General features: G+C 39.6%; 1 protein-coding gene across 3 annotated transcripts in view; it reads left to right on the plus strand.

Moving 5' to 3' along the window:
- AKT3 (AKT serine/threonine kinase 3) overlaps positions 1–26,816 on the plus strand; it is a 318,344-nt gene that overhangs the window by 117,663 nt on the left and 173,865 nt on the right. For all 3 annotated transcript variants that reach the window (XM_025877589.2, XM_073899912.1, XM_073899913.1), the window contains exon 3: positions 15,781–15,906. In XM_025877589.2, the coding sequence (XP_025733374.1) occupies positions 15,781–15,906 (126 nt within the window). The remainder of the gene's footprint in view (positions 1–15,780; positions 15,907–26,816) is intronic.

The raw sequence follows: 26,816 nt of genomic DNA on the forward strand, positions 1-26,816 counted from the left end.
CGTGCTAAGGGGATTAAAATATTAAAGGCAGAGTGTCTTTGAACTTAACACGGACCAGATTTAAATATCACGTCCCTTAGATGAGTGACTTTACAGAAGTCCTTTACCTACTTAAGGGTCAATTTCTTCCCGTGCTAAAAGAAGGCCATGAGAACTGCCTTAGGCAGAGATCTTGTGAGGACTAAATGAGATGCTGATATATTTAGAACATCTGGACCCTGTGCCATGGTAGCTGTTAGAGGAGTATTTTGGTTTTGGGAGGTGTGGTGTGTATGTAGGTCTGCAGGTCTGTAACTGTTGTGAGTGGGGCACCTCCCAATGCTGGGAGTGTTGCACGGTGAGCAGGCACTGTTCTTGAGGTCATGGAAGAGATGTAAGGTGCTTTCTTAGAACCTTATGTCTGTTTAGTGATTTATGACTGTTTCATAAATCTGAAGGGAAGTTGATTGTTGAAAGAGAATATAAGAAAACTGTTAAATGTAGCTGTTTTTGGGGTGTGACATGAGTGGTTACTCAGGCATGATTTCATATTGTATCTTATAAAATCATTTTCTACCTAAAAAATTCAGCCTGAGATTGCTGAAAACTGTATTTATTCCTTTAATTCAATATTAATCTCATTATCTTAGAACTACATTTTTCTCTGCTATGGCCAACACTTAAGCTGTATTTGGGTTATAAATACAAATATTTTAAAAATAAAAACTAGATTTTCAGACCTATCACAGTGACTGAGTTTAATGATCATAGTGAACAAACAATCCTAAAAATAGTGTTTTATCTCCTCGTGGAGTTTTAAAATATGATGTGATTGTCCCAGCTCTTAATTTTGCAGACGAAGACACTGATGAGGCTCATACAGTACTGAGTGAGGGGGTGGCACAGCGTTTCCTGGAGGGGAGAGGGGGCGGCTGTGGCCGGCAACAGAGTCCCTCCCGTCAGCATAGGCTGGTTAGTGCCCACGAGTGTGCAGGTGGTTCCTCAAGGTTTTTCCTCTCCTCCCTGATTTTGGGTGAAGAGTCAAGGAAGGCTGCACCCGGGAGAGCTGCCCCATCTGGCTGCTGAAGTGGTTAATGGGACTGGGTATAGTGACTAAGGACTTCTGTTTTGGTTTTGAAGAATAAATTGGTTACACTTAAAAAAAAACAAAAACCAAAAAACCGTCAATCTGAATGCTGTAGAACACGATGCTGGCTTCTCAGAAGGAGATTTTAATATCTAACAGCACATGGTGATAAATGCCAGTGTTCATGTACAGATAGTTAAGTGTCATCGTTTAATTTTCTTTTTAATAATGGCATCCCCCAAAACAACTTCGAATACCGAAGAAGTGGAAATATCCCAGAGCCCATGAAATGTAGCGCCACAGATGAGGAGGAGACTCTCCCGCTGTGAAGACATAGGAGTGAAACTGGTGCTTGGTGTATTTTCAGAATAATCCAAAAAGCCTTGAGGAACTTCTAGCGTTAATGGTATATAAATGCATTTGAATTGTGCCTCAGAAAAATCCTGCATGAATAGTAATTTTTGAAAAATATTGGCCAGTATGTTGAAAACAGAAGAGTATTTCTCTGTCTGACATATTCTTTAAGGCATCTTGCTAAATGTTTTGGCTTAAAATTTTTAATGTGTTTTAGTTTAAGAAAATCTGATTAAAGATGTTGGTAAACTTGGTAGCACTTTTTAGAACAGAAGATGATTAAGATACAAAGGCAGAAAGGCAGAAACCGTGAAGTTCGTGTAGTTTTTGGCTGGGCAAGTCACTTATTTGCTTGAGACTGGAACACAGCATTAAAGTTCATAATTTTATACTTTTAAGTGAAAGCACAGAGAACAGCAGCTGTTGTTTCCTGGCATCTCTCTGAGGAGATATTTAAACTTAAGTATATATATTTATTACAGAAAAGAGTTTTATGCAATGACCTTCTTTCCCTTTTCTGCATTTACATTATGTTTCACTGACTCTTAAGCCAACTCTGGGTACTTTTTGTTTTAGTTAAATAGGATTTGGAATGTAAGAATTTTTTTTCTTTGACCTTAAATTTTCCATAGTACACTACTGTTTAGTGCCCATAGCACATATTTTAGGAACCCTGTTTAGTCAAAGTCACGCCAGGTATTGGTATAGTTCCTGAGGGGAGAATTCATCATCCCTTAACTTGGGGAAGCAAGGGCTTTTCTTAAACATAAATACAAATTCTATATGAGGGTGTATTTCCACTCAATGGAAACCATATGTGAAAGTAAAGTTTGTTATTTACCTGCTTATCATAATTTTTATCTCCCTTCAGGAGCTCACTCACTGTAAGACCGCTCTTTGGTTTGGGCTGGGTTAATTGGGGGGCGTTGGTGGCGTGCGGTTGGATGGTCACTGAGTAACTTACACGTAAGACTCTGACCTGAAGATTAGCGCTTTTTATACTCTTTAATTAAAAGTTTGCCATGTCGCTGTAGTATACAGGGCTGGTTATTCAGCGTTGCGTATCGAGTGTTTTGTACATCCTAAAAAAATTCTTTGACGAGCAAATGCCAGAAAACTTTTTTCCTACTTTGCGTGCAATAGGTGCTTTCTGAGGAAAAGGAATAAAACACCCAGTGCACATTGCATTAGATCCAGGAAAGGAAATTGATCATCCTCATGCTCTGTGAAGATTTTTACAGTTTTAGAAGCAGTATGAAAATTAGGTCAGTGCTTTGACCCTACCCTACGCATTTGTCATTTGTCTTATATTTTATTAATAAGTGAGGGGTAGTTTGGTGCTGAATGTTAATCTCTTTGAATTACTTTATCTTTACTCAAAGATTTGAATGTTCTGGTGTTTTTAAATAACAAATTACTCTACAGACGCCATTATGATAGAAACTTAATAGAACTTAAGAGAGTATTTATACAGTATAGAATCATTTATGTAACTTTGCATTTCATTGGATTTTGAATGACTTTTGTGACTGATGCCTCAAACCACTTTCCTTCATGATGTCTTCATTTCAAGAAAATCTTTCCTTTCAAACTTATTGGAACTCTGGGAAACAAACACTCTTAAGCTTGTAGAGGTACAGATAATGATGAGGAAAGAAATACTTATGTATCGATGAGAAATATGCCCATTTCAGGTTTTCTTACAAGATGGTTTTTATGGAAGGGTAGGTAGATTGTTTCCTGAAATTTCCTGTCTATGTGTTAGGTAATACTGCCCTCAGAGGGCCAAGGTAAGTAAATTCATTTTTAACATTGAGAAGCAGCTTTTCTGCTTTTTATCTGATCGATAAGCTTGCTTTGCGGAGGAGGAGTGGACTTCTTTGAATAACTGAATAGTGTTTGATTTGTTCTGTTCTTTTGAATATGTTCGCCGTTCCTGCACTTGGCGTGTGCTGACCACATCAAGCCCATTCAGCCTTTTTCTGAGAACATGAAGTCGGATGACAGGCCACAGACTGCTGCGTTAGATCAGTTAACAAAGAGGATAAGAAAATTACCTAGGAAAGTTAAATGATTTCACTTGGGTGTCTTTTAGCTTTTTGTTTCTTGGATAACAGATACTCTGATATTCAGTATTATTTGAACCACACTTTTGAATATCTAGCCCAATTCATTGAAATGAAAACCTTACATTCCCTTCAGTTTTATAAACTTAAGCATGATCACAGCTTTACAGTACAAATCAGGATTAATTTGCTTCACTGGATATATAGTTGTTACATGTAAATATAAAATGTACTACCAGTTGAAATATGGTATCATTTCTAAGTATTTATGAAAGCCTAACATTAATGTATGGTTTACCACATACCCAAATTCAGAGTGGTTGAGGTTAAATAATTAACTTGCACAATAAAAAAGGAAGAGTAAGAAAGGCCTGGTATAAAAGTAGTGAGTTGTATACTCTTGTGTTTGCTTCTTGTATGTGCTAACCTTTTATGAGATAATTTGAAAGAAACATGGAGATGTTTAGTAGTAGATCCAGTGGAGTGCTTGATTTTTTTTTTCCCCATAGATTTACTTGATATTGAATCAAGAAAGACTGTTTCTGTGACAGCATTATCTGTTTTTAACAAAAGAGTTCAATTGGTTGAGTATAAATGATACGTTAACTCATTGTTATTGGTAATAACAATGGGGGATGAAAATAGGATATAAGCAAAGTGAATAACAAAAATTGAAAATTTTTCCACAAAAAACCAGCATCTACTCTGCTCAGCTAATGTGAAACAGTGATAGTCGGGCCAAATGAGATTAACAAATTACACTTTATTTTAAATACTCCACTTTTGTTTAGTTTAATATGCTTATGTATGTTAAGCACTTACTACATCTTTTTTGGTTAGCCACACTTTCTTTATTCATTTAACAAATGCTGTGTAATGCTCAGTATTAGCCAGACGTTGTTCTGTGTACTTCATAAATATATTTTTAAAAGATTTTATTTATTTGAGAGACAGAGAGAGCATGAGCAGAGGGCAGGAGCAGAGGGAGAGGGAGAAGCGGGCTCCCCACTGAGCGGGAGCCCGATGTAGGGCTCAATCCCAGGACCCCAGGATCATGACCTGAGCTGAAGGCAGATGCTTAACCCATTGAGCCACCCAGGTGCCCCCCTCATAAATATTAATTCAGTTTTTCTAAACTGTTGTCCCCATTTTCCAGAAGAAGCAGCTGAGTCACAGAGATAGGAAGCAGTATGCCCAAAGGCACACAGCTAGTTGGTGGTAGAGTTGGCATGTGAACTTCAGAGTATGTGCTTTTCACCACTGGTGTAATATACTTCCTCCTTTTGAGGGCTTGAGCAGTGTGGCGGGGCAGGATTTTGTTAACTTCAGCAGATCTTTATTCAGATCTCAACTTTGTCCTTGGCTTGCCTCAGCATGGCTGTGCAGAGTAAGGCTACCCTGGCACCTGTCTCTCCGTGCCACTGTGGGGAGGTCATGGGGGTGATGCCTGAGCACTGTGCATGGCTCTGTGCACTTAAGTGTCCCCTTCATCCTGCCTTTTAGCACTTCTTCTGTTCACCACTTACCTGCTGTGAGACAAGTCTCGGTCAGTATACGGCCTCGGAAAAAACGAAGGGGGAGGAGGATGGGGTTGGGAAGGCCAGGGATTTGGCCCCAGAGGGATAGAGTTGGTGGTTTGATGTGGTGTTATTTTCGGGTCTTGTGCTCCTGGAGATTTATTATAGGGGACACTCAGTAGGTCTGAGATAAAACCCCATTCTGCTTTGTTGGGTTTTATTCTACAAGGCAGTGACTTGAATATAGGGATGGAAGGGTTGAATCACCTGAGGGGTTGTTCAAATGGCACCGGCCTTCTCCTGATGACCAGGTGCTGCTGCCAACTCCCACCATCTGCCCTAGGGAGACACTGATGGTTATATATGCTATCCATCGGATGTGTTCTAACAGAAACATGGGGTAAGCTATGCAGCGTTGTGTTAGAGTGAGATTTCTGTTTGAGAGAGCTTTGCTGACATGAGTGTGGTTTACGTAGTGGTAGGCTTATTTATTCAATTAATGGATAAATACCAGCCGGCTCTGTGGTAGGTGCTAGAGGTGCATAGTGAGTAGGCTGGCGTTATGGACTCCCTGCCTCCATATTTGATATTCGTTAAGGCTATTTACTGCAGTGAATATATAACATAGGAGATTACATTAATTTAAACATTTAGGGAATATGGTGTGGCGAAATGGAAAATATTTCTAATAAGGAAGCTGTAAAATGTCATCTTTTAAAATTCGTCCATTTCGTCGAAATTGTTTAAATTTCTGTGGCCCTAGCTACTTTGTTAAAATACTACGGGAATGACCGGGTGTTTAATGCAGTGTGTGGAGTTGGAGACTTTTTGCTATCATGCAGAAAGCAGATTAAAAAGAAGACTCTGCTTTCACAATCTACAAGGGCGTAAATGTAAGCAAAATAATAATTTAGCTCACATTTAACCCAGCAGGAAGCTGAGTGCAGATTGAGTAATTCTCCACAACATATCTACTGCTATGTAAACTAATCTCACGGTTTATTCTTCATTAAATTGCCAAGATGCTGTTTTTCTGTTGGCTAGTTTGTGTGGATGCTTTTTGTTCTCTCTCTCTCTTTCTTCTCTGTCTTTCCATTCACCTTGCTTTTCTCTCAAAGTAAAACTGAACACTGTAATTCTTTTAAGATGTTCTTAAATTTAAAAGGATAATTAGTTAAGTGTCACAGTTTTGAAGTTGTAGTGTTTTCGAAAAACAAAGGAAACCGGGATTTGATTAACTAGTTTATAGAATACCTGGAAACAAATACCGGAATGCTAAAAGATAGGTGATCATTGTGCAGTTTTCTGGAAAAGAGAGGAAAATGATAAAGTAGGTGAAGTACCGGCAGGCCACCGTTCTGACCTTAGAGAAGGTCACTCTGGAACATCTGTGGTATTCAGCGCGTGGGTCCTTTTCTCGTCACTGCTTCAGCTTCAAAGCAAAACATGGGCCCCAGCCTTCTTTAGGAAGGAGATATGAAAACTATACCTAATATAAAAATGACAAGTTCATGCATTATGCAGTGGAAGCACAATCTCTTGACTATAATATACTTTTCAAAATAATCATGAAGGAGCATATGTGGGAAAGCAGAGGAATGTGGGTACATCTGGAAAGCTTTTAAGGCATCTTGGAAGCGCAACGCAAAATCACCAAAATTGTAAACACCTTCCATCTGGTCAGTTGCAATGGGAACATTGACCAGTACAAGAGCAGACAAATCTCTCAGTGACCTTATGTGACAACCAGACAAGCAGGGTGAAATCATCCTAAACATTTGAGTGTTTTGCAATATGACCTCATTAATCAATACTGTGCAGAAAACCATGAGAGAAAAAGACTGCTCGGGCAGGATCTTGAAACTTGAAAGGCTCAGGTGTGTTACATGTTACGCTAGGTGAAAGAAGCATCGTGAACGATTACCAGGCCTCCGCTTGTATTGTCATGACGCTTCCAAGAGGAATGGGTGCAGGGCCCGATCTTGGAACCAGCACAGCAGCAAACCAGTTCTTTGTTGAGGGATCCTATGCCGATATTCCTGCCAAGCCCTTTCCCCACAGGAATGCATCAGACCACAGATGTTACTGAGCACCATTCCACAAGGCACGTGGGGTGCCCCGGGAAATGCCACGTGTGGGAGATGCTGCCACCCCTCAGTATGACTTCCTAGATCACGAAGAACTTTTCGTTTTGCATTTTAATTGCCCAAAGCATCCACTTTTCTGCACTTCTCACAGCTGCCCGCTAGGCTTAGAGCACCACGAGGGCAGGGCCTGTGCCTGGATCCACCACGCCTGAGTTCTCCGTGCACGTGCGCATTTTGCCACTCAAACGATGTATTTTTGAATGAATGAATCTATCAGAAGCCCGTTTTCCCCGGCTCTAAATAAAAGTGTTTCAAGAACCTTGTTCTCTGAGCTGTGACGCTTTGAGCTATGAACGGTACCTGAAGATGAGGGAGCGGGGCAGAAGTGTGTAGTGCTTTGGGCGTGTGTGGTAGACCCCACCCAGTTTTCAGAGACGGTGGAGACACAGCCAGAGCTGGTCAATGATGGTCAAGGAGATTGCACAGATGACACCGCAGAGTGTGACCCGCAAGGGAAGACTATGCTTGAAAGGACTAATAAAAGGGGAATAACAACCCAAACCTCTGCGTTTGTAGGAGCTGAAACACCTAATCAACATAGATCTAGTAAGCTCGTAGAATATGCCAAAGTACTTACGTTTCAGATTGTCCCTGTGAGTTGAAAAATTGTTACTATGCTAGCTCATTGCAATGTAGATAATAAAAAAAAAAAATCCTTAGGATTATTTTCAAGACACTTGTTAAGAGAGGACAATGATAATTTCAGTGAGAAATTCTACTTGTTTTATTCCCTCAGACACATTCATAGGGCTTTTACTTAGATCTAATTGGAATAGAACACTTGCAATGCACTACATAAAAGTGGAACAGACAATTTCAAAGATTGCAAATGTTTTGTTATGTTTATCATCATGCATTTCCGCAGTAACTATATTTGGCTGTATGATTTTTAAGATATTTAAGACATAGCACACTATTGTGAATTATATATTCAGTATTTGTGGTGCTAATATTTACTTATGAAAATTGACTAGTGGAAAAAAGACTGCTATATTTTCTCTTAGGTGGTTCATGTGTAAATTTGGTTGGCATCTGTCAACAAGTAACTAAATGCGTAACTATATTGTAAACCATGAAATTAATCGATTTTATACTGCTATCAACATTAAGCTTCATTTTGTCTTAGGTAAAATTTGTCCCATGAAGACTTTTACTTAAGACTAAAGCTTTCTTAAAGTCATATAAATCTATTTTGACTGAAAGCTGCCATTTTTGGGTTTAAAAGCTCTTCTTGGGAAATTTTAAATTATTTGATTTTCATGGTCCTGTACCCTGTGTATATCATTTAATAAAAATGATTCAGAGAGATCTGAGACTTTAGCTCTTTTTTTTTTTTTTGGAAGACTAGTTACTCTGATATTCTTACATAACCCTGCCTTGAAAAAGGAAGTATTAATTAATTAATTAATTAATTAATTAATTTTGATGTGGGATAGCCTTTTCATTTCTTTGGAAAGGATTCAAGTTTTATATACCTGACACTAGCTAAAGAGACTGGTTTTGGGGGTTTTAGAGTAAACTTATTACTGATGGTTGCCTGTTGCCTCATTTATTTATGACCATATTCCAGCGTGAGTGTACTGCTGATTAGTGGAATATTTAATGCAAGCTTGGAGCTGAGTTGTAAATGATATTGCCATAAATGACAGTGGTTCCATTATTTAATAAAAACAAAATCTAACTCACGCTGCACTCAGGTGAGTGCTTTCTTGTCCTGTCTTTCAGTTTGCTGCTATTATGCTTCTTGGGTTTCAGATCAGGAGGCTAGGAGTAGAGAGCTTAAAGTTCCCATGGCTGAGAAGTGGAAGAGCCAGGATTCAGACCCACCCACGCTGGGAAGCTGCAGCATAATGCTCGCTCCAAAGCATAATGTTGTCCTTCCTAGAGCACTTGAAGGATGAGGCAGAGCGGGAAAAGAACTGAGGCCCCATTGGAGCAGTTTCTTGATCCTGTATTGACCATGACTATTTGTTGTGACTTTTATTACACAGCGTTTGTCTTAAGTAGGGTTTCTTTTGTTCTGAAAATGTGACCTGCATGCCTTACCCGGTGGTAATATGGCCAGTTGCTTGTTTGTATAAATACTGTTGGCTCTCCCCCTCTGTAAAGAATGAAGGTGTAAGGTTATTTGTTATTAACAGACACAGCGAGTGTGGATATTATTCATTTTCACCCTCTGAGATGACGAAGACAAATAGTAATGTTTTAAAAATGTGGATTGTGATTAAACATGGATATAAAATACAGAGAATATATAGTCTCAGGAAAGCTGGGCTGATAGTGATTTCGGCTTTATGATGAGACAGTGGTGCCTCCTTCCCGGCATGCCCTCGCCCTCCTCCTATGGGAGCGATTAGCTTGGGAAGCCTGTGTGACAGCACCAGCACGTGTGAGAGGCTGTTGGTACTTTCAAAAGCTGTGTCCCCTGAATCTCTTAGAGAAATCAGAATTTCAGTTTGTTTGCAGTACGGTTGTTGGTAACCAGCGTCATTCATTTTCTTTGTATTTTATCCTAGGGAAGTAGCTTATCTTAAAAATGATGCTTAAGTGTTTTGTCTAATTAAATTCTAAATGATCGTGTGTGTAGGATTTCTGAAAAACAGTACTACACGTCTACAGACTTCTTTTCAATTGGGTTCTATCTCTATCTATTTTAATGACATCTTAGTTCATCCACCTAAATTGTGTTTTTGGTATAGCCCATGCCGGTGGAGGCTAGGCCTCCAGTAGATGAATGAGTCTTTCTGCACTGTTCTCAGCCTGTACGGACTTGACTGCACAGCTAATTGTCTACTTCTTGCGAAGTTAGAGTTGGGACCAGGTTCTGGAACACAGCCTTGCTGTACAAATGCATGAATGCATGAATCAAATATTTATCAACATAATTCACTTATAGGGATACCAGCTGAATTATTTCTAAGGGTCTTTTTCCCCACTGGTATGTCTAGACAAATCTAGGCATTTCCTGGTTATTCTAGATGTAAGACCATTTGAATGTTTTCATCGGTCTGCTTTTAGTCCTAAGGTATACATTTGCACTTTTTCAAAGTTGAAGTCATCAAAAAGTGCCAAAGCAGGAGCCAGAAACCTGATTCTCAGTGAAGTATTAATGGAATAATCTGTAGTATGTGAGGATTGTCAAATACCAATATAACTTGAAATTAGGTGAACAGCAGGAAAGGAGCACTGTCAACTTTGTTGGATAACCCTGAGTTGAATGCATATCGCTAATAACGGTGATCCACTTGAATACTCTATCAAAATATTTAGGTGCAAAGTGAGTATGAATTTAAGCTCATACCATCTCCCATCTGAGGTTGTTATTAAAGATTAAGCCTGAGAGCCAAACTATTATTTGTACTCTGCTGGAGAAATCAAGAATGTTCTCTGTGGCCAACATTCACTCAAAAACACTGAGGTTTTTTATTTATTTGTTTTAAGAGCTTACAGGAAATAAATTATTAAGTAAAGTAAGAAAGTTGGCAAAAGTCCAGAATCTGAAGTCAGTTGGTTATAACCAAGTAAAACTGTGACCTCTAGTAAATAGCCTTTTCCAACCCCACATTTGACAAACAGGATTCTGTCCTGTTGTTGAGAGTAGGTGGATTTTGTCCTTTGCATTCATAAGGTATTAACTATGTGTCTCTATACCACTGATGCCAAGAACTTAATTGATCAGTGGGGTTTTGTTTTGTTTTGGTTCTATAAACAAGCCTTTGGTTAGAGTGCTAAGAAACTGCAGTAAGTTTTCTAGGGCCATCGTAACAAATTACAACAAATTGGGTGGTTCAAAACAAAAGACAGTAACAAATTCTCTCACCGTTCTGGACACCAGAAGTTAGAGATCCGGGTATCAGGAAGCGTCGGACTCCCTCAAGAGGCTTCAGAGGAGAATCCGTTCCTTGCCTTTCCAGCTCCTGGTGTCTCCAGGTATTCGTTGGCTGGGGGTGTGGCGCTGGGTCACGGGGCCTTCTCCTTCCAGTGTGTCCAAGCCCCCTCTGCCTCACACTTTCGGGGATGTCTGTGATTGGATTTGGGGCTCACCCACCTCATCCAGGATAAGCCCCTCTTCTCAAAATCCTTCACTTCATCACCCCTTTTGCCATCTTAGGCAATTTTCCCAGGTCCCGGGGATTAGGGTGGGTACATATCTTTTGAGGGGTCACCATTCAGCTCACTACAGAAGCCAAAATATCAGGATCCCTGTTGGGAAATATGCTGTTTCCAATATCAAAACACATGTACTTCAAAAAGCATAAAGCCTTCAGCCAAGGAGTGTGAGAAAGAATTGAAAGCACCCTTCCTGAAGGGAGATAGAAGGTGGGGAAGAGTTTGTGCTGGAAATCCCATCCAGGTGTGGCTGTGGCGCTTGCTGAAGGTTTATTGTGACAGCACATAGAAATGTTGAATCGGTACCCCATAAATGCTGCTGTTTTTTTAAACAAGACTTTCTCCCCGTTACAACCAAGCTGTCTCTTAAATTAGTTGAAACCTATGGGCTATAAATACCAAAGTATGGTACAGCTTGGTTTTAATACAGCATGTGTAAATTTAGGTGTAAATGCTATGTTTAAAATACAAGATGTGATTGACTTTTAGCAGTCTCTCTTAAAAGGCTGGGTGGCAGAGAGGGCACCTTTGTTCCGGGCACTTTGCCCCATAAAAGCAAGGACTTTTTGGCCATATTTTTAGAACGGCTCGAGAACATGTTCCTCATCCAGACTCTCACTGCCTCAACTACCGAGTCAGTGAGGAGAGTGTTCAGGTCCCTTTTTGTGACCAGCTGGACAAGGTCCCCAACGCAGCAGGAACAATTCTGCTTTGCCATCAGTGTGCCCGGTGGCCTGTCATGGTATCGTGGAAAGCTATGACTTTTTATACTTTCTGGAGCTAGGAGTCTTCTTCTTCTCTTCTGGGTCTAGTAGGGGGTGGTAAAGCTTGCTTTTTTGCTTTATTCCCTACCTTGTGAATTTGTGTCCTCGGTAAGGCCCAGTTCTTTGGCAGAAAAAGAATCCCTTCTTAGTTCTACTTTTGGAACTAGAAAATAAATATTTAATTAGGCCAACACATCATGCTATTATATGAACTTGAGAACATTCCTGGGAACCTATAAAAAAGGATCTGCTTTCAGGAAGTTTTTAGAAGCCTTCTCTGAATTTTAGGGGGTGCCTGAAACGTGGTGTAGTACCAGAATAGAAAGTCCAAGAGTTCGAGTCCTTGTGTTTCTTATTTTTTTGGTCCGCTACTGTGTCTCTAGGACCCAGAGCAAATAAATAAGTAAATGTACTCCGTTCTGAACATCTTCTTAGGAAGTCCATTCATATTATAAACAGTGATCAAAAATCAAGAGTCTTAAAGTTGGAGATCCACTCTTAGCTTTCTGTGACAGCACAATTTTTGACTGATTTAACTGAATCAATTCAAAATTATTAATCAAAATTTGTGAGAAATAATACTTTTTATTTTATCAACAATGTAAATTTTGACTTTTCAATTTTATTCCTGACTGCGAATGACTCCTGCACTGTCTTGGTGTAATGTATTATATGTCAGGGACACATAATAGATTTTTATTTATATTTATTTATTTATTTTTTAAAGATTTTATTTATATATTTGACAGCAAGAGAGGGAACACAAGCAGGGGGAGTGGGGGAGGGAGAAGCAGGCTTCCTGCCGAGCAGGGAGCCCGATGCGGGCCTTGATCCCAGGACCCTGGGATCATGACCTGAGCTGAAGGCAGACGCTTAAACGACTGAGCCACCCAGGCGCGCCGATAGATTTTTTTTAAAAGAACTTTCTGGCAGCCAGAATTCTTGCTGCAGACCACATAAAATATTCTAAATTTCCTAAGATTTGTTTAACAAAAAAGATAGAAGATTCATGTGATGGTGTCTTGTGTCTTTCAACTGAGCATGACAGCATTAGTGACTGGCAGGAAATTATTCTTAGAAATGAAAATTTGATGTTTATTTCTTTTAATTTCATATTTCTTGAATATGTGTTTTCAGTACTTTCATACAGTAAGAAATAGTGCTATCCCATTTTGCTTCTTTTAAATTTTTTAGATGAATTTGTTTTGTATACTTATTAAACTATTGCTTATTTTTTAGCTTGATAGACTTAGAGCATCTGATACCAATATGAATCTGTTATTGTTTTGCAGGAGCATTTGAAATCCAAATATGATATTTCTAATTAGATATTTAATATCTAATGATTTTAAATTTTATGTTGGAGTCCATAAGTAAAAATGGAAAAATTAAGTACAATCAAAAAAGGAACTTACTTCATCTTTGTAATGGGAAGTGTGAATTTAACATTCTGGTTTTGTAAATTTGGCATGTGTTTATTAACCTTAGGGCCATATATTTTCACTAAAGCGAAGTGAGGAGAGGAGTCAGGTTTTCTTTTTCTTTCCCTTTAAGTGCTTTTTATGTGCTGGAGTGATATTTGTATGCATTTCCTTCATGTCTTAGTTCATTTGATAGATTATTATTCAACATCTACCAAGTGGTAAGCACTAGGGTGGGCAGTAGAAGTATCACTTCAAGGAAAAAGAACTGACAGTAATTAGGACCAATGGGGAAAATCAAGTTTCGAAGCAAAAATTAGAACATATCTGCCATTGTGAGCTTGATGGCTTCCCAGTGCTTGCTTTTCTGATGATACTTGCCTAACCAAATGTGTCAACGCTTGGAAGATCAGTGTAACTCAGTGAAGCAGTGTTTTCTAAAGGATCCATGTCTGATGTTGCAAAATCATGCATAGTGTGTAAAAGATTCATTCAATGTGTAATAGAGACCAATGGATTTTCATGTAACAGTAGTTTTCTTGACATGGTTTCAAATTCCACACTGCAGTTAACCTTTCAGAAAACCTCAAAGAAAGAGAGCCATAACTATCCCAATACTCCTGCCCTTTCTGGCTGCATACCTGTTGAGCCAGATCTCTTTCCTGTATTTTAAACCAAAACAACATACCACAGTAGCTTGAATACAGAAGCAGATATGAGAACCTGGCTATCTTCTGTGAAGCCAAACATCAAAAGAGATTTTTTTTTTAATGGAAAGAAGTTCTCTTTTGCTGATTTTATTTCGTTTTAGAAAATACAATGATTTTCATAAAAATATGTTAGTTATATTACACATAATGAGTTTATTGTTATTTTTAAAGGAAGTAATAAAGGCATTTAAATTTTCTTTTCAGTTCCTAATATAGTAAACATAGACATAATCTACCTAAATAGATTGTTGGAGTTGTCAGTGAAGGTTAAGGGTGTAAAGAGGGGTGAGGTAAAGAGCTTGAGAATTGCTGATCCAGAGGCATACCCCATATCTGAAATGTATGTTGGGGTGAGACTATGGAGTTGCTTACGTTTTATGCTAAGAGAGTTGTACTAAACAGAAAGAGTCAGAATATTTTTGAGCAGAAAACGATGTAGATCAAAGTGGTACACACAGACAGAGGATTAATCTGGAGGGATAGATGCATGAGGATGGAAGGGGGGACAGCAAGGCAGGGGGCCGGCACAGCACAACAGCAGAAAGGCAAGGCGTGAGGGGCCCCCTTTGGGTTGGGCTAAATGAGAGACTTGTGAAGGCAGCACTGGCCTAGCCGAAGGAGAGGGAACCAGCCCCATGTTAGCCTGAGTTGGGCAACTGGGGTCCAGGGAAGAAGCTGACTTGTAGGGAACTTGGAACTGGGTTCAGTTTCTTGCAGGACTCTGATTCAGCATTTGAGATCGAAGAACTAGAAATATCCAGTAGAGAACTGACAGTTTTGAGACCAGATAGCCTTCCATCTCTTATGGTGTCATGGAGCACCTCTGTTTCTTAAAATTCAGTCAAGTCGCTTCTTAGGTAAGCAGCTTGTGATCTGGTTGCTAAAAATGTGTATTTTGATAGCTAGGTGATAGTTTGTATCAAAATTTGATACATATGCATTTATTGACTACTATGTGCTTGGCCTAGTACCATGTGTTCTTACAGTTATTACTGTTTGTGTGAGTGTGTGTGTGGTTTTTAAGCTCTGTTAACCCATGTTCTTTCATTTCCTTGACTTATTTACAGCATTTTACAGAAGATAATTTCCCTATTCAGAACAATAAAATGTTGTTTAAACAAGTTATGATCGAGATTTAACAATGAAAAGACTTTTCCCCCTTTCTTCTTAAAAAATGACACAATTAGTCAGTAGTACATGGAAGATAAACATCTATTTCATGTTCCTCCTTATGATAAGTGTTTTTCATCGAAATTCCTTGATACTGTGTGTGGATGATTTACCAAGGCTTTTTAAAATGGTTGAAATATGCTCTAACAACCATCTGATAAAATGAAAAACTGAACAAAATGGGTACTCAGATGAATGATTCTCTGAAGAAATAATGGTGCAAATGAATTATCAAAGTGTGAAATCATTAAAAACAAAACATGTTTGAGTTTTTATTGAATCTTAATTGCAGGCTTATGTATTTTCTTTTGTAAGCTAAGTTAAAAGAAAATTGCCTAACTAAATTTTTAGAGGCCAGTGTTGTGGGACATATATTGTACCATAATTTATTTTTCACATAAAAGCTGCTGTTCATTTTTTTCCCCAGCATTAACATGCATGCTTTCCTCATGTAGGAGAATATATAAAAAACTGGAGGCCAAGATATTTCCTTTTGAAGACAGATGGCTCATTCATAGGATATAAAGAGAAACCTCAAGATGTGGATTTACCTTATCCCCTCAACAACTTTTCAGTGGCAAGTAAGTTCATTATAATTGTTGATTCACCTTGTATTTATTTATTTGTATGACCTCATGTGTCAGCTATCTTACAGTATAGGAGAAGCCTATGAAAAAGTTTAGGCTTGTATTTAAGTGCAGGGAAGTTTTCAGCTTTGATACAATTTCAATTTCTTAGCATAGGGATTATCGATGATATATGGTCTTATATAATACAGTCTAGTTGAATATAGAACTTAAATGTGATAAATACGATTTCTCAAATATGTACCTCAAGTTTTTTCTTTATAAAATGTAAACAGGGACCTTTGAACTCGGTTGCCAAGTGAACTTGGTTGTTAAGGTTGTTGCAGGACCTGGTACATTTCTAATCAGTTTACTGTCATGATCTTAGCTCTTTTCGTTGATCATAGGAGGAGAAACAAGTGATTTATTTCAGAAATTGTTTTCTGGGGAGATTTCATGTTTGAAGTTAAATTTTTCTTCCTTACAAGTATCTAAGAAAAATGTTTGTAATGAAAACTTATTTAGGAATTATATATTTTCTTGACCATAGCCAAGAATAAACTGAAAGATGCTGCTGCTGGTGATTCTGGCAACAGTTATCCTTGCTGTGTTATGACCAGGCTCTTCAGGCTGGCTGTAGTACTCATTAATCAACGAAAGGGTTGTCCGGTGTTAAGTCAGAAATAAAGCATTTGAAAAAGTAATGTTAGGTTAAAATAAACTTGAATAAGAGCTAAAGTCTGTACCATCGAGATAAAATCTTTAGCCAGACACCATTCTTAATTTTGATTTTGGTTATATGTTGTTTTCTGTTAGCTACATATGAAACAGTTAGGAGGTAAAGATTGAAGCAAAAAAATTAAAATGAATAATATCAAATAGGAGCAGAAAAAAATGGAAGATAACAAAAGTCCTTGAATGTTAGAAAAGTCGTTTTAAAATTGGATAGAGCCCCAGCCTTTTTTATGGATACTATCTTTTAATTTTTTTAAAGAATAAGATAAAGCAGTAAACCAAAGGGTTTCTGAAATCAGTTGAGTGGCAAGAATACTAACTTAAAATACAAACCAACCAACCCAGACACCTCTCTGTTTCTATAAATGGATTTTTAGGTAGGGATTTCATTTTTTAAGAAGTGAGAACACTGTTAATATGTATGTATTAGTTAAGGAAACCATTTTCCCCCCACCAGAATGCTCATTAGATATTTATGGCTTTCTTTTAGTAGAAAATGATTTTTAAAACCCTGTTGTCAATTGAAATAGTATCTTGTATTTTGCGTTGATTTAAGAGCACATTTTCATTCTAGAGACTTTTGGATGAGCATTTGCTTTAAAGTGATAGAAATTGGCCTTTAAAACACTAGCAGCACACATTATCTCCTACATAAAGCCAGTACAGTTCTTAGTTTCTCTATTTTACTAGCAAATGGTATTGGTTTGTCTGAAATAATTTACAGAAGTACAGAACTCCTGTGTCTGCTGATCAAAATGCAGCATTTTTTGACCTTATGAAATTTCACACCCCAGCAAGTTTTAAAGACATACTGTATGTCACAGTCTGCCCACATCTGCTCCAACACTTCCACTGGCAGAGGCTGGAATCAAGGCTACACTCTGGCGGACAGATCCTATTTAGTGACTGACAGTCAGCCTATCCGCGATATAAATATTAGTCGACATCTGTAATCTTCACTCGTATAATCAAGTAGTTGTAGGTAATTGACTCAAACAAACAAGTGAAGTTGTAGACCGCTCCTTCATTTTCAGAAGTGTGTTAACCTGGGTCTTAGACCAAATAAACTGTTTAAGACTGATGGTTCTTAAAACTTGACTTACCACGATCTTAAGCTGCTGTGCAGAGATGAGGCGTAGTGAAATGGACGCTGGTTGAAGAAGTTGTTCCACGTTCAGCTTTGCCACAAGGCAGAAGTATGACCATGGATGGGTCATTCTCTGAAGCTCTCAGCGTTGTGGGAACACTCGGATGTAACGAACTTCAAGGCCCTTTTGTCTCCTACATGCTGTGGTTCTCTGAGGGGCAGTTTGAGCAGACCCTTGCAGAGTGAATAGGAGTTAAGTAAAGTAGGGGAGAAGGATATTCCAGGCTGAGGGGGACAAAGAATGTTTTTATGAGACATTAAGAAAAGGCAGAGTTGGAGCAAGGAAGGGTTACTTGGCCAACAGTTCCCCTCTGGCCCTGGCCCCCTTGAGTAAGCGAAAAAAGAGATGATTTTACCACGTATTTCTAAGGTATGTTGGGAAACGTTATATATGTATATTCCACTGAGAGCTACATGAGTCCCCTGTTTTTCCTGGTAATTAAAAATGTGACTTCAAATTTAATGGGGGTTTTACTGGAATTTGACCAAAATAGGCTTTTTATCCATGTGAAAAGGGGGAGTAGGAGAACCGGTAGGGACTTGGAATCCCTCTTTCCAATCTTCACTAACTTTCACCTTTCTTCCTTTCTGATCTAAAGTTCCCCCAAAGATGGTGTATGTTCCTTGTTTCTCTTAATCCACTGCCGTCTCGCTTTCTCTCTCAGTCACTTGATTGAGACCAATCTCTGGAAGTTCTCCAGGGACCACTTACCTGCTCAGACGAGCAGACATTTTTCAGTTGTTCTTTTCCTGGGTCGACACCTCAGGCTGCATTTCATACTGTTGGTCCCCGCTTCTCTCTTGGCATGACTGTTCTGGGATGTCTCTCTCTCCTGCTATTCTTCCTTTGCCTGTTATGTGGATTGTGGTATCTCAGTGGGTTCTGGCCAAGGACGCCTCTCATTCTGTACTCTCTCCCTGGGGGAGGGGGTGTGTGTGTGTGTGTCACATTCACTTGGAAAGCTTCAGTTCCCACCCATGGGCAGCTTATTCCCATAAGACGTATCTTCAGGGCAGGCCTCTCTCCTGCACACTAAGGTGCTGTACTCAGCCGGCTCCTGGACATCTCTCCCCGGGTATTTCTGGGCCCCAACCTGTCCTAAGTGGAATTCAGGATAATCTTGTCGGTTCTCCCCCCTGTATTGGGTACAGTCAGTTCTGTCTTGAGCAGAAGCCTGGACCCATTCATTCCATGCCTTGCCCCCTCCTCTACATCGTCACCCCATTCCCAGTGCATTTGTTTCTACTGAGTTTGTTTTTACTGAGTGTCTACTGAGTTCTTATTTTCTGAACTTCTGTCCATTCTTGCCTGTAATCACCCTAGAGCAAGCACTCACCATCTCTACTAGAGATTCTTAACTAGACGCCCTGCCTCTAGGTTCTGCCCCGTCCACCCTTACTTCTCGTGACTGACACAGTGGCCCTTGTACAGTTAAGTTCTGACTGTGCCATTTGCCCTGGTTTCTCACTGCCTTCTGGAAGAAGCCCAACCTCCTCAGTGTGTCCTGTGGGGACCTCCTCAGTCTGACCTCTGCTTTCAACTCCTGCCTCCTGTGTCTTCTGCCGGCCGGTCACACTTCGGCAAACTCCACGGCTCTTCTGCTCTGAGACTTTGTTTATGCTGTTCTCTCTGACTGGACCGACCTTCTGTCCTCTATTTGTCTGGATGGTTTTTTTTGCATCCTTTAAGAATTCAGATTTAAATTCCCAGTCTCAGTCCTTGCTAAATCAGTCCTCCCTGCCCCTCACAAAGCTGTTCTCTTTTGTTATCACATTGTTTTTGGGTTATTTGTTCATGTGTTATGTTTCATCTACCAATTTGCAAGTTATTTTAGGGTACAGAGCCTAGTGTTCTTTACCTTATATCTCCTAGTGCCTTCATATTAGGGCTTAATAACCATTTTTGAATGAATGTCTGAAAACATCTAGTCCAGATTTTTCCTGTTTTTGATGAGAAAAAGGAGGCCTTTAGAAATTCAGTGATCTGTTTAAGGTTGCTATACTAGGTAGTGTTAGTCAAGAATCAAGGTTAGAATTCAAATTTCTCTCTTGTCATTTACATTTTATTTCCCTCCCCCGTATCCATTCGGTGCCGTTTTCCCTAGATTAAAGATCTGATTTGAGGTCAGAGTTCCAATACTTTAAATTGCTAGATAGCCTTTGGCATGCAGAATGTAAACTCTCCAGGCCCCCTGAAATGTAGATAAAAATCTTTGATCTTCATCCTTTGGGTGGATCAAATATGAACTGTACGTGAAGGTACCTTCTAAAGATAGTACTGTGGCCATGTAAGTAAAATAGTAATTGTTTTCAAGCAAAGTGCGTCTCTGATCAGAATTATGAGTTGGTCAGTTGCTCATTATAGACTGAGATGATCTTCGCATGGCAAACATTACCTCATGACTGAAAAGTAACACAGGGTCCATATACACCAGCACTGACGCAAAGCTGCGCTCACACGTGCTTTAAGCGCAATAGCTGGTCTACTCAAGAGTCACGGTCTCCAACATTCTGACAGTGACCAACCCAACTCCAAAGTAAAACAGTTCCTCAGCGAAGAATTTGAACATCTGTCCATATGTCTTGGGGCTCATCCTACTTTTGATCTACTTCCTTTTACTCTCAGTGGGAGGAAGGGAGAGGTCCAGCCTGGGTCCCTAGCATCACTTCCTAGATTCTTCCTTATTCCATGTTGCAAATTTTGGCCAACTCTGACGATATCTCTTTCCTCTCTGAAACCTTTCTGCAGTCCTTTTTTCAAAAAATAGGTCAGTCTACATTTCTTAGGCCAATTTTAAAAATGAAGTGAAATGTTTATGCACTAACCTATTTTTCTTCTCTTTGTAAGAAAGTAAGGAAATTTGGGGGCTTAAACCTACCAAAAAACCATTTTTACCTCTGAATAAATATTAGACACAGACACTTTAAATATGTAGAAAAATCACTTGGTTTCTACTAATGTCTCCACTGTGGCTGCTCATGGGGATAGAGAAATTGCTTGTGGCTTGGTTCATAGTCTTACATCACATATAATACAACCTAGAATGACAACCCTATAAATCTAGACTAACTCTATACTATGTAAAGATAGAAGGATTACAAGAGATCGCAGAATAGCTTACTTTTAAAGGGTTTATCGACCATTGGAACCATACTAAACACTAAAAGGAGTATAAGATACAGTTTTCGAATGTAGGACTTTGTCATTGACTCTGGGAGACATACACAAAGAACACACAGCAATGGGAGGAGAGATGAGATCGGTTGCCAGAATGAATTTTATAGAAAGTAAATGGCTGTATAAGTTGAGAGAATAGGTAAAAGTAAGCTAGGGTGACTAGGGGAGAATTTTAACAGGAGCTCTGAATGATGGGTGATATTTAAGTTTTTGGAAGAAGGGGGACATTCACAGTGAGGTTAACAACATAAGCAAGGGTATGAAGTCCGGAATTAATGAGTAGCTTATTTTGTGAATAGAAGAGGCCATATCCTAAGTAGATAGAGAATTTGTGTTGGAGAAAAAACAAGATTAGATACATTGTAATCAGCTCCTAGAAGGTCTTGAATACCAGTCTGGTGTTTTTAATGGACACCAGTTGGAAACCATTGGAGGCTTTTAAGCATTGGGTGTCCCAATTAGTATTTGATAAAAAAAGGAACCTACCTGGTCATAATAGAGGGGTGTATCCGCAGGCAGACCGTGCTTTTCCTTCCGTGAGTCTGTTGGTCAGCAAGGTATTGTCTTGTTTGCCTTACTGTGCGGTTTCGCTGCTACCATCCTAGTTCAGTTCTTCATCAGTTCCTGCCTGGACTATTTTGATAGTCTCCTAATTGATCTCTTGCCTTCACATATTCTCCTCTCTGGAGCATTTGAAAACAATCTTAGGATAGATTCATCTTTCCAAGAAAAGTTCTTTTGCAAGTATCCTCTCCTTACTCAGGAAAATCCCAAATTTCTCCCTTTTTCACAAAAGGAAGATGAATTGTTATTTTTTAATGTGTGTGTGTGTTTTAAGATTTTATTGAGAGAGAGAGAGAGCATGCGTGAGCAGAGGGAAAGGGGGAGAGAGAAGTCTGCTTAAAAGCAGACTTCTCACTGGGCACAGGGTCCGACTTGGGGCTCAATCCCATGACCCTGACATCATGACCTGAGCCTGAATCAAGAGTCGGAGTCTTAACTGACTGAGCCACCCAGGCGCCCCTATTTTTTGATGTATTATGTACCAACAATTAAACACTTGCCCAAATCATAACTATGTTTATACTCTATATGTTTTCAGTATTCCTTTTCTCTTCTCTTATTCTGTAATGTTCCATATGTTTTCTTTTTGACATATATTGCTACATTCTGTTTGGTTGAGTTACATATGAAGTTCTTAACCTCGGTTTTGTTTTCAGTGATTTTTAGACAATTTTATGTACTTGACTGTTCGAAGATTTGGTGCTTTTTTCCCCTCCTAAGTGTGATCAGATTTTTAGGCAAACAAAGTTATATCTGGTAATAGCAGCATCTCACTGTATGGGACGGATGCCTTACTTAAAAATTGATCATACAGTGAATTAGTATAACTGCAGTCAGATTTTCCTCCTATCTGTCATTTTTATGGGTGGTACTGTATTCATTTATTTGCAAATGTTAACCCATAAACCAAGTTTAGAATGGGGAATGGAGAAAACCTTTTTAAAAATCACTTTAAAGGGAGATCATTTTTAGACCATTACAAAGAGTAATAATGCCATAATTAGTCACATATTTTCTTCCTTTCATTCAGATCACACCGTAATACCACAAGACAAAAAATTTCCACAGAATTTCTCTTCTTGCCTCCTTATTTCTGTATTATACAGCAAGCGTGCAAAAAGAAAAAGTAGAATTCTGCTTTCATGGACCAGGCTGTGGAGTCCAGAGTTTTAAATCCAGCTCCTAGGTGTGAGAGCAACCCTCTACATCTCTGAAAGATTTCACCCATTCCATGTCCTTTATAAACATACATGTATGCATGTTCCATGTGAGGTTCCTATTAGCTAATATCACTGTTGTAGTACTTCCTTCATTAGCATATTGTCTGTGACCTGGTCAGATATCTGTTAGAGCCCATAGCTTCCCTAGCAGCTTCCCTGAGCTCTCTCTCACCCCCTTTCCTGACTGATATGAAGCTAATCTGTAGTTGGGTCTTTACCTTCGAAGCCTCATTTGTCGGAGTATAAATTGGTGGCAGGGGTGGGGGGGGGCTTAGCGATAAATTCCTAGAGCTCAATGACTGTGTATACTCATTTAAAACATTTCCTACAGCATTTGTTACGAGATCTATATGCCAGAAGGTCATCCGACTTGGAGCCAAAAGACCTGAGTTTGAGTCTTGATTCTGCTTCTTTACTAGTGTGTGACCCTGGGCAAATCACATAACTTCTCTGATCTTCATTTTTGTCATCTTTAAACACAGAGATTAATAATGCCTACTTCTCGGGATTATGGTGAGGCTTAAATGAGATGCCATAAAAAAAATAAATTAAAAAAATAAGTGAGATGCTGTATGTAAACCCACTTTGTAAATTGTGAAATGCTATGCAAATAACACTATTCATGTAGGATGGGAGATGCTCAGTGATTTTGCTCCGTGGAGTTAAATGGCAGCCATTCTTCTCTCTCCAGCTAAATTACATTGGACTGGGAAGGCAGCTACTTACTTGGTTGGGTCTGCTTCAAAGATCATTACAAGCTTGAGGTAGAAACTGTTTGCAGCACTTTCTTGCAGTTGAGGACAGTCACTATTGCTTGGCTAGGGGCAAAATCCCAATTTCACGTAATACCAAGGACTTTGATCTGTAAGGGCTAGCTCTTGTGACTAAACCACATGAGCTAGACCCCCAAGCCAGGCCCGTGGCCACCTCTGGCCAAGGAAGGAAGGATCACTGAAGCTGTGGGGGCAGCTCTGTTGCTCTGGCCTCCGAGGCGCTGGGTGCAGACCAAATTCTTCAAACCTTCAAGCCTTGGGAAGTCGAAGCTTCCACAAGGGGTTGGTCCCTGTGACTATTGTTACCCCTTATTTTAGTCAGAAGTTGTTTTTGCTTTTTAGTAAAAGTAATAAAATCCTCCAATATCTTTCTGGCTGTCCTAAGAGGATCCCTTGGTTACCAGCCATTGGGGGAAATTTTTAAATTAATTTGGGTCTTCCGTTAGATGATGACTTTTTTGTAAGATGGAGAATGCAGTGGGGCTTGTTCTTAGGGGAAGGAGGCAAGGACTGATCAGCTTCAGTAGCTTACATTAAATGATGTGAGGAGAAAACAGGGGCCCTGACAGAGCCAGCCTTCCTCCCTCCCCCGCTTCGCCCTCCCCCCTCCCCTTCGCCCTCCTCCTCCTCCCCTTTCTCTTCCCCTCCCCCTCCCCCCTTTGCCCTCCCCCCTCCTTTCTCTTCCCCTCCCTCCCTCCCACTCTCTCTCAACTTGTCGTAAGTTCAACAGTTAACTACCATTTCTCCAAAGATACTTACATAAAAGAACACCCTACATGTAGTTATTTTCACTGGATTATTCTTAAACACTTTGCCTCGGACCCCTTCCTGAACTCTGTTTTCTAGATGCCCCAACTAACAGCCTCACACACTGAATTCTGTTTTTTGAAATTTCCTACCTTGTGTGCATATGATTTAAAGGAAAACAACTTGGAAACATGGGAGTTATCACAATGAATATTTAAACCTGTTTTTAGGAAACCTAAGTTCTAATGGGTATTTAGAAAGTTTTTATCAAGGGTCTGTTGTGTTCTCAACATTGTACCAGGCACTGAGGGAAAAAAGAACAAAATAAGGAAGGAAACCAAGCTTCCTTTGAACGCTGCTATGTGCCAGGCCCTTTCACACATGTTCTCCCATTTATTCCTCACAGCACTCTGAGGTGAGTATCACGTTCTCTACTTTTGAGACTGAAGGAGGTTCTGTGACTTGGTTGAAGTTGCTTATCTGATAAATGGCAGGGCCAGGATTTTAGCCCCTGTCTCACAGAGTGCCACCCTCGAAGCCTGTGTTCATTTCATAACCCTCAGGTCTGGATTCAGTCCTGAAATAAGTTTTACAATTAACATATTGAGAAGAGCTTGAGAGAGAGAGGATCATCGAGGAGACCTTCTTGGAAATTGAGATTGTTTAGAGAAATAGTAAGATTTCAAAAGATGAAGTACATTCCAGGTAACAGGAATAGCATTAATTTGAAATGTTATTTCTGAGAAACTTCGGCTGAATCTCTTATTGTTGATTTAAATGAGTATGAAATCCTCAGATATGAATGAAAGCTCCAGATGGTATGTTATTTTTTTATCCCTGTATAGAGTGAAAAATATCAAAGGAGGAAGAAGGATAAATGATGGGAATAAATATGGCACTTGAAATCTGTAGCAGAATGCTGTGATCGTACCAGACAGTGTTTTCTCAGGGTCAGAGTCAGGCACTAGGCCCCCCATTAGCTTACCTGGCCTTGTGTGTGCCGCTCTTGAAGTAACATTGCTGTTCATCGTCTTTCCTACTAGAGTATCAGAGAATTTTACTGATGCAAAGAAATACTCCATTTTAAAATCCCATCCTGAAGGCAGTGTTTTTTCTTCAGCTAGAAAGGTTTTAAATGATAGCTTTTTGCTTGGGAAGGGTACATTATCTCTTTATCTGTTTATTAAAAAAACACAAAACCCTGACTTCTTTATAAAGGAGAGGTAAGGTATGGTGGCGTGGAGGGGAGGGGCTGATGGGCGCCGGGGGAGCCTCTCCGCCTGCAGCCTGCGTGTGAGAAGCAGCTGTGTGGGTTTATCCACACACTTGGGTGCTCTTTTACATGGAGTTAATTATTAACGGGTCCATATAGCTCAGTCTTTCAGGTAAAAATTTACTGAGCGTGTGCCACCTCACAGCATGAGCCAGCCTGTGAGGCTAAGGACCCCTGCACTGTTTTATCTTATTACTAATCCCAGCGTTTTCCTCCATGACACCCTGCCATCTCTGAAGGGTAAAAATAATTCTTCGTGCACACCGTTTTGACTCCTGTTCTGACTTTACTCATTACGACCTGCTTACGTTTATAGATCATTTTTGGTTAAGTTGAATGTGGATACCTAACTGATTTATGTATTTAATATTTATTTTTAACTTTTTTTTTAGTTTCTAGAAAGGAGCTGTTCATGTGTAATTAGTTTTTTAAATTGTAGAGTAAAAACTGATTATATGCCCATCATATTTGGTGCTTTATGTCATTTTATAATTAATACATAGGAAATTAAGAGGGAATTAAGGAAGCAAGGGAAGAGAATTGACATTTTTTAAGAGCCTGCTCTGTACAAGGTGCTTTTTTTATGTGATCACATTTTTTCGTGACAAGCACAACATGAAATAAAATCACCTAAAAAACAACAACAACAACAACAAAAAAACCCCAAACAAACAAGATGATGAAACCAAGACCTAGAGAGATTAAGAAACTTTCCCAGAGCCTCAGAGCAAATACAGAGCAGAGCTATGATTTGGACCCTGGTCTGTCCGACACCTGGCCGGAGTGCATTGAATCATACGTGGGGCTCAGAGACGACAGCTCTCTTCAGGTAATGTCTAGTCAGTGCCACCCCCCCCCCAGAAACTCTGTGCTATGCCTAGTATTTTACACACTCGGTTAATAGCAGGCTCTCAGTGTTCTCCAGAGGTGTATTTTAAGTCACAGCAATTCTTATTTATGCTGTAGCAAGGGGACAGGCATGCAGGTGATAGCTAGGTGGCTGATCATTTGATCGGAGTTTATTATGTAGCATTGGTAGGTCCCACAACCACCCCCAGGACTCCACAGAGTTACGTCTTGCGTGGTGTGAGGGAAGTACGATGAAGGATCTCTCAGTCTTTTCTTGTAACATTCAGTGATTTGCCTCTCAACAACACACAGAGACTCCTTGAGACATTCAGTCTACTGAGAAGTCACAGTAATAGTAATTACCACTTGTTGAGCACCTGTGTGCTTTGCCCTTTACCTACGTGCTGTTAATCCTGCGGTTTTCAGGCTCCATAATGTG

Source organism: Callorhinus ursinus, unplaced genomic scaffold, assembly GCF_003265705.2.
Source record: "Callorhinus ursinus isolate GAN/ISIS: 27379988/994484 unplaced genomic scaffold, GSC_fseal_2.0 scaffold13, whole genome shotgun sequence".
NCBI lineage: Eukaryota > Metazoa > Chordata > Mammalia > Carnivora > Otariidae > Callorhinus > Callorhinus ursinus.